This window comes from Solanum lycopersicum, chromosome 6 (genome assembly GCF_036512215.1).
Source record: "Solanum lycopersicum chromosome 6, SLM_r2.1".
Lineage (NCBI taxonomy): Eukaryota > Viridiplantae > Streptophyta > Magnoliopsida > Solanales > Solanaceae > Solanum > Solanum lycopersicum.
In genome coordinates, this window is record NC_090805.1 from 6,435,229 (window position 1) to 6,444,602 (window position 9,374).

At 35.7% G+C, this 9,374-nt stretch overlaps 1 protein-coding gene across 1 annotated transcript; it reads right to left on the reverse strand.

Moving 5' to 3' along the window:
• Window positions 1-5,716: 5,716 nt before the first annotated feature.
• LOC101256884 (uncharacterized) lies at window positions 5,717-6,526 on the reverse strand. Its single transcript, XM_004240621.1, has one exon. It carries the CDS (start codon window positions 6,524-6,526, stop codon window positions 5,717-5,719), a length of 810 nt encoding a protein of 269 aa, XP_004240669.1.
• Window positions 6,527-9,374: the final 2,848 nt, after the last annotated feature.

Below are 9,374 nucleotides of genomic sequence, written 5' to 3' on the forward strand. Positions count from 1 at the left end.
CATATTAAATCACACATAGAATTTAAGTCACATTTCGGGTAACTTTACAGTAACCTATTTACACTTTACAGTAAACTTCCTTTCTTTTAATTTCTTAACTTTCCAAGTACCCCTCTAGTGATACTTGGTGCAATGCATCACCTTAATGCCACAAAGAAAGAATACATACAACCTACATATGCCAACACATACCACCATAGAATATAGCATTAAACAAGACACTTTCATGTCTAAGACCCTAAAGGAATAACAGTGAACCATACTCAATGACCTTACTCAAAATTCTATTATAATTCTACCAGTGCAATGTACATGTCAAGCCTCATAACCTCACACATACTTAGTAAACGTATCATAAGACCATAAGAATGAAAAAATGTACTTCACACTTCAAACATACTACTATAGTCAACTATATGATACTCAAGTAGAACCTTCATTCACATAGTCAATAAGACCAACATCACACCCCCCTCCTAAACTAAGCAACTACCCTTAGGTTATCCTAGTTAGGGTCCTTACTTCACTTCCATTGTCCATTTTACTTTAGGGAAACTAAAGCCTTAACCGACACTACGAACATGGGTGCTACATGGAATTTTGTTTTGTAGAGCCTTACAATAATGCAAAGTGATATAATTAGCCAGAGTAGAACATTAACACGTGCTAGCATACTAACTAAAATCACTTCCTAGATCCTATGAGGCACGCATAGTTTATGGAACTTAGAGGTACATGTGGAAACCATGTTTATGCCAAATGGGGCATTGTAGTTATCCACTATGGGAACATCACTTTATGTCCTTTGGGATATGAGGATAAAAACCTCGTCGAATATGGTAACCTACCTTCCTACAATGGAAAGGGACACCCCTCAAGTTCAAGTTCTCTCGGTGCTAAGTTAAGTTTCTTTTTTATTAAGAAGCCTTTATTAAAATTACTCATAAAAACATAGTATTTAGGAGATTGACTCCTCATATGCTTAGATCATAGGTCATAGATGATAATTTTAACCTAAATCATGTGAGAAGTCCTTTAACATGGACATAGCATATGTAAGCACCTATCTAGTTTAGGGTACTCGTAAGAACACCTTTCAAGTGCCCCTCTATTGACTATATCATCATTCATGTGTGTGTATACATAAATGTGAGCAATCCTTTCACAAAACACATTAAGACCACACGTGTTCATACATTAACATAGTCATTCAATCATATTCATGTACATAGCAACCCAAACCTGGGAACTATCCTATCAAGGAACACATGTGCAATGTATAGAAAAACTCACATACCCTTGCCCATAATATTAAACCTATCAAGTCATCCTAATGAATGATATATCACATAATTCATAGATACATATCTAACATGCATAATAGTAGACACAATTGCATATGAGAATACCCTTTCATGTTGACAAAATGAACATATACTACTTGTAAGCATACATGAATTGTGACTGTGTGTAGAATGGTCATCATGATCAACAAAATATATATCAACAACACATTGAGGCAGCCACCCTCTTAGGATCACACTACACCTTCAATCATAGACCACAGAACATAATTTAGCATTAGAGACAAGCTAACTTCATTTTACACTTAAGACTCCTAACCTTAGCTAATCACACATTCATATCGGGTTACATAGGTAGGAGAATTAAACCATCACAAGTAATCAACAACACTTAACTTATCCCTGACATACCCATTCACATGCTCATAAAATTAGCAATACAGTGTAGGTCATAGCTAGAATAGGAAACTTGTCATAGGCTTCACATTGGGTGATCATCACCACCATACATTCATAATTTCATTTCCTTCAAGGTCATGATAACATCACATATATATTTAAAATAAAGTAAACACCTCCACCATAAGTAGACCATACCACACAATTCCATACAAGACTTCATCAACTACCAATACTATAAAAAGTAGAGAGGAAGAGTCATTCTTACCAATTCATCAAACATTGATCATCATTGATCAATAAAACTTTTTCATAATCAATTCAAGTTTATGAAATTATCTAAATATACATTAACATAGGCGAAATCATGCATAAGCCACTACAATATCCTTCTACTTACAAGTACACTACATTACTAATACACTAGAAAGTAGAGAGACATAGATCATTAGACAATTTCCCTAGCATTGATAATCAAGAATATTTCATCAATAATATCAGTATAAAGCAGTATCTACAATTATCTTTACATAAAAGAATCCTTCAATCATGCACTTGTCGAGATTACACTGAAGGCTATGCATTAACATTCAATAAGAAGTAGAGATCAAGTTCTTCAAACATCAATTAAAATTGATCCATTATCACATAATTTATCATCAATAAACATACTAGACAGTATATATAGAAATTTCACATGCTAGAATCATAATTCAATTAAGATAAGTACAAGATCACAAATCCCACACATAGGTTAAATCGTGAGTTTAAGGGAACATAATTTCATCATGCAATTGGATTGAAATTCATGTTACAATCAACATATTAACATCACGTCATAATGAGGAAGCCTTTAAAAACGTTTTGAGAAAGAACCCAAGGCTAGATTGAAGAAGAAGAGGTTTGATCATGAATTTGCATTGAAAAACATTGACAGGAACTCCCTAGATGGAAGATTAACTAGATATGAAGGATAACCATACCTTAATGTACAATAAGTACTCTAAAACTTTATGAAGAACCCATTTAAATCAAGCTCCAAGTTGTTCTTGAGCTTCACCATCAATGGAGGTTCTAGAAGAGTTTGGTTTGGGAGGGAAGTCTAATTTTTGTGAATTGAATAGGGAATAGTCTAGTCGCGTTTTTTATCACTTAAATACACCAAAAATTAATAAAATGAACTAACTAGGGTCATGTTATAATGTGGAATGAATTTCTTTCACCCCTTAATGAAGCAACGTTCAAGCAGTAAAGTTGCAGACTGCATCGATGGGCACAGTTGATGGGGCATTATCTGGTCGACGAGCTGTCCTATTGCTCTATCATTTTTAAATTCAATAGGTTAGTGGGAGGCTAATATTACATGTTCAGTATTGAGTGATGACTCCCATCGACGGGGCGTCAATTGAGCTTGTCAATTGACACTACCAAGGCAGTGTCTCGACAGCCTTTGGGTCCTCCTTGATGGCCTTTTGCGGGGACCGTGGGGAGTCATACCCGAACATTTTCAATGTAAATATGAACCTTAACAAGTTAAGGACCTTCCACATAATTTTCACCCAAAAAAAATACACGCAACACGTCCAAACATGCTAGGCACACTCAAGACACACACATGCACGAAGGGCTAACCTTCGAATGTCTTGTACGTTCTTGGACGTTTAAGCTCTAAGATTCATGACACTTAACATACTACCTATAAAACCGTTGTTAATCATATAAGGAATTCATAAGCCAATGAAACATATAGGCACATAAAAACATCTAAGGCCTCTTGGTGACTAGTTGTGGAACGTCTTAGTCGTCTATTGACGTCTGACTTCCAAATTACTTCAAATAACTGATGCATACTTTAAAACACTTAATTAACATGTTAAAAAACTTATAATAACATGTGAGGCTTAGACACCCTAATTCATTTTGGGGGTCTTACAACTTACCATGTACCGGTTCCTTCAACTCCATCAATAGAGGATCAAGATGTTGCTTAAATTTCACCTCAACCTCTAATAATGAATCGGAGTTATGATGGACCATGAAAATACTATTTGGATAATCTCCTAACCGCACACCTAAATGATCCAACATATGAACATCTTTCAAAAGTTCTTTCTTCTCTTCTTCCATATGAGACACACTACGCTTAGTCATATGACTAAAAGCATCTACAACCACATTGGCCTTGCTGGGGTGGTAAAGGACACTCATGTCATAATCCTTTAATTTTTTACCATATTCTCTGTCGGAGATTCAAATACTTTCATGTTAACACATATTAAAGACTTTTATGGTCAGTAAACACATCAACATGCACACTATACAAGTAGTGTCTCCATATTTTCAAGGCAAAGACTACAATAGCTAACTAAAGTTCATGAGTCGGATAATTATTCTCATGAACTTTGAGTTGCCTAGAATTATAAGATATCACCTTGCCATGTTTCATAATGACAGATCCCAAGCCCACTCGGGAAGCGTCACAATACACTTAAATCCTTCATTGCCTTCCGGTAAGGTCAATACCGGATCGGAGGTAACATTATCTTTCAACTCTTAAAAACATTTTTCAAAATATTACAAACACTAAAAATTCACCTTCTATTGGGTCAAATATCTCAAAGGAGAAGCAATGGACAAAAATCCATCCACAAACCTTCTATAGTACCCGGATAGACCCAAGAAGATTCTTATGTCGGTGGGAGTCAAAGGTCTAGGCCAATTTCTACCCATATCTGTCTTCTTTGTATCAACCTATACACCCTCATCAGAGATAACATGGCCAAGAAAAGCAACTGATCTTAACCAAAATTCACACTTACTAAATTTTGCATAAAGTTAGTGTTTTTTGAGGACTTACAAGGCCAATCTCAAATGACTGTCATGCTCATTTTAATTCTTGGAGTATATCAAAAAATCATCAATGAACACAATCACAAATTAGTCGAGGTACTCTCGGAAAACTTTATTCATTAGGTTATAAACGCCACCGGGTCATTTGTTAGCCCGAAAGACATAACTAGAAATTCATAGTGACCAAATCTAGTTCGAAAAGCTATTTTGGGAATATCTTCACCTCTGACCCTAAGTTGGTGGTATCCTGACCTTAAGTCAATTTTGGAAAAGTAGATAGCCCCTTGGAGTTGATCAAATATATCATCAACCCAACAGACAAGATATTTGTTCTTTATGATGACCTTGTTGAGTTGGCGATAATCAATGCACATTCTAAGGGACCCATCCTTATTTCTTGCAAACAAGACCGGAGCACCCCATGGAGAAATACTAGGTTGAATGAAACCTTGTCTAGTAAATCTTTGAGTTGGAGCTTCAACTCTTTCAATTTGGACGAGCCACCCGATATGGAAGAATCGAAATGGGATTCGTATCCGGTAACAGGTCAATGCCAAAGTCAATTTTCCATTTGGGAGGAATTCCTCAAAGGTCATTAGGAAAAACCTCCGTGAATTCCCTGACTACAGGGACTGACTCAATAGAAGGAGTTTCACATTCTTGATCTTTAACCCTCACTACATGGTATAGACAACCCTTGGCTATCATCTTACAAGCCTTCAAGAAAGAAATAATTTGACCCCTTGGCATAGATTTTCGTCCCTTCCACTCTTAAATGGGTTCATTTAGGAATCGAAACTTCACTACCTCGTTCTACAATCTATGGAATCAAAACAAGCATCAAGCCAATCCATACCCAATATGATATTAAAATCAAGCATGTCAAGTTCTACCAAATCAACAAGGGTAACTCTATTGGGAAGCATTATAGGACATTCCCTCTAGACACTCTTTGCAACCACAGAGTCACCTATAGGAGTACAAATTGAAAAGGGTTCAATCAAAACATCGAGAAGTACATCAAACTTTCTACCTACCAAATGTGTAACAAAAGAAAGGGTAGAACCTTGATAAATCAAAGAATAAAAATTAACAAAAAAGACTTGTAACATACCAGTTATAACATTGGGAGAGCTCTCTTGTTCTCCTCTAGCCTTGAGTGCTTAAAAATTCTTCATTTTTGGAGCTTCGGAGCTAGGAACTCTTGATAGATCTTGGATATTCCCCTTTACTTGATTCCTCACATTAGGAAAATCTTCCACCATATGGTAACCTATGACACAACCATAGCAACTTTTAGTTCCAACAAGGTATTCACCCACGTGTTTCTTACCACACATACCACAAGTTGGTCTTTCTCTTGGTGGATCAACATTTCTCCCCTTTTGAGGTTTAGGATTAGACACCCTATCATTATGAGTCTTGAAGAGATTTGAAGAAACCTGGTTTGATAACCTCTTATTGAACTTAGGCTTGTCTTGAGTATCAAACCTACTCTTGGAAGAACCACTTTCAAAAGACCTTGCCTTCTTAGCTTCTCTATTCCTCTTCCTTAGACGACTCTCCTCTATTTGTTGAGCATGAACCATAAACCTAGGAAGATCCATATTTTCATAACGCATAGTCGCACGACATTCTTTTTCAAGCTCTTCAAACACCCTCATTACGTAACAGATCATTTCATCCCTAGCATTGGAAACTATAGAGAAAGTATATTTGGAAAGCTTAATGAACTTTATGCGATATTGGTTAACACTCATACCTTCTTGATGGAGGTTAATGAACTCGTCTGACTTATCTTCCCTTTGCTTCCTTGGGAAGAATCTGTCAAGAAATGCCTTTTTGAAAATCTCCCAAGTTATGGGACCACCTCCTAAAGCTCTACTATCCTTCCATTGATTGTACCACGTTTGAGCTACACCCTTGGGTTGATAGGCATCAAGCTCAGCCTTTTCAGTAGTACTCACACCCATAGAAAAAAGGTTTTATAGACTTCATCAAGGAAATCTTGGGGGTCTTCATCAAATCTTGATCCAAGGAAAATAGGAGTATTCATTTTCGTGAAATCCCTCTGATGGCTAGCCATAGTACTAGCATGTTGGTTCTCTTGAGGAATAACCTCCCTGTTTGCTTGTGTCGTGATGGCTTGAGCTTTAGTAGTGATGTCTTGGTCCATTTGGAACAGGGCTTCCCTACCTCACCGTCCATCATGGCCGGATGATTGACCGTAACTTGATCATTTGCAGCACCTTGCACTTGAGGAGGAACTTGATTTACTTGAAAGTAGCTCAAGCATTAGCAATCTCTTCTCCTACTCTTCTTGCGGATATCATTCTTGTGTTTATTGCCTATAACCACAAGAAAGGGATTAGATACTAAAAGACACATAGTGTCCACAACTCTACAGGCATGACACAGGATTACCAAGAAAGGAGAATTTTCCTATTCATAACATAGCCTCTCATCCATAATTATGGCGCGATTCAGAACCATGAACAAGACACTATATAGATGTGGTTTTAGTGAGACACTGACCGAAGGTTATTTAGCCCCATGCTCTGATACCAAGTTTGTCATGACTAGAGAGCCCCCCAGTTGCGACCGGCGTCGTTGTCTTCTCGGAGGACTCAAACAAGCCGTTAACATTTGTCATAATATTTCATTAGTTAAAAATGCAAAAAAATTAAAAATTTTACATATACTAAATGAGGTATACTTAAAACTCTCACATAGAAGATTATTTAGGCTTTTCTTATAGCAATATGTTAACATGCATACGAAAGTCTAAAAACTGTTTCACATAAAAACCATCTAAAGAGTACGAGTCTTGGACTTAGCCAATACAAAGTCAATATGCCATATAGGCACTACTACAATAGAACACAAATGATAAAAGGAAATAAAGAGTATCTCCTAAACCTATAAAAGTCTTCATATGCTAGAATAACAAAAAGATAGCATATCCGAACATGAGAACCTACCAACACTTGGAGAAAGGGTTCCAAGCTTCTTCAATCGACCTTCTTAATATTTCATGGCCGGACCCTACATTTGTATTTATATAAAGTAAGGGGTTAGTGCGCCACATGTACTAAGTATGGGTATATTAACATACACATTTAAGGGCATTCATGGAAAGGACCATTTATTTTGAAAGCATGCTAAGTCATTTGAAAACCTTTAATGGACATATAAGACAGAATATACAAGATAGGGATCACAACAAAATAAATCATAGTCATAACCAAAGACATATCATCATAAAGTAATATTAACATTTCATGTTCATTAAATCATATAACATAACATACAAGACAGTTATCAACGATCCCATCCCAATCCTACAAGTGCAATGATCATGTGAAGCCCCATAACCCAACATACTTAAGTAAACAATATAGGAGACCATAATTAATGTTTTGCTTCATACATCTTATAACATATGTATTCATCATCACATATAACAACATGAACCATTTCGTGTTCATTAACATAGTCAACATCATATAAGAGAAACATCACATACCATAAGCATTATACATTTCATATTCATATTACATGAGGAATCTCCTAGTACTTCCTTTAGAGTCAACTTGTGCAATGTCTCATACGCTTACCTATACTAAGTAGACTCCTTAAGTCTCCTAGTCAATGTTCATTTACTTGTATTTCATTGTAGTTTGGGGGAACAATCTCCTTAACTGACAATCGACAATGTGAGCTAAACATAAAATCCGGTGCCATGAAACCTAACACCGAAAGAAGGTGGTCTACCGGACAAAGTAGATACAAAACATGAACATAATATTCTAGGTGGATCCACTAGCTAGGATTCCTATGGTGGCAATATAGTCCAAAAACTAGGAGATATATTCGCATAGTTCCACATTACGTGGAAGACTCTATATCATGAGAGTCATAGTGAACCTACCTTCCAACTTAGGAAGGGATACCTCTCATATGAAGTTCATTAGTGCTAAGATAAACTCCCTTTGTGAATAACCTTTAACTCATCATTTATTCATAAATCTTATCATAGGTCATAGGAGATTAACTCTTCATATGAACATGATTATAATATCTTTGGGTTTAGATGAGAATTATTTTCATCACAACCTTCATACGTGAGGTTAACATATCATAATCATAGTGCATAAGGCATACAAGATAAACATCATCAACTTGCATTACCATATTTTTACCATGATTTCGCATTTAAAATATTTATATCCCAACATATATACATAGAAACATCATACATACTTCAATTGCATAGAAACATCATTTATAGGCTAACATAAACATAATAGAGTACTTACAACTTTAGAAGACTTACCTATTGCTTCCACGAACCATCATCAAGAAGTTACGTTCAATTTACAACAATCATCCAACAACATAGTAAAATACTCAATGACATAACCAATACCAACCCTTCAAGTCATATACAAGACAATTTCATAGTTAAGGATAATGGAAAAGGGTCATTAAAGAGTTCATTCAATCTATAGTTTCAATCCCACGTTTTCATGTTATGAAGTGATAGATATAACCCAATCAAAACCATTATTTAGAGAAGGAACATGCTTCACGCGAAAATCAAACATTACAAACCAATTACCAATAATACATACTTAATTAACCATATAAAATTTTTACTTTTCATAATTATTCATAAATCTTGAGTTAGGAAGAAAACCCTTTCTATAGAGTAAAAACCCTAGGATTTGAATTTTTCAAAATAATCTTTGAAAGGACCTCTCGGGGAAGGAATTCCAAGATTTAAGAACCCATACCTTATTGACGAATATTCCACAAATT

Coding starts and splice junctions, on each gene's coding strand:
- LOC101256884 (XM_004240621.1), bottom strand. CDS start 6,526: ATGGGTGTGAGTACTACTGAAAAGGCTGAGCTTGATGCCTATCAACCC.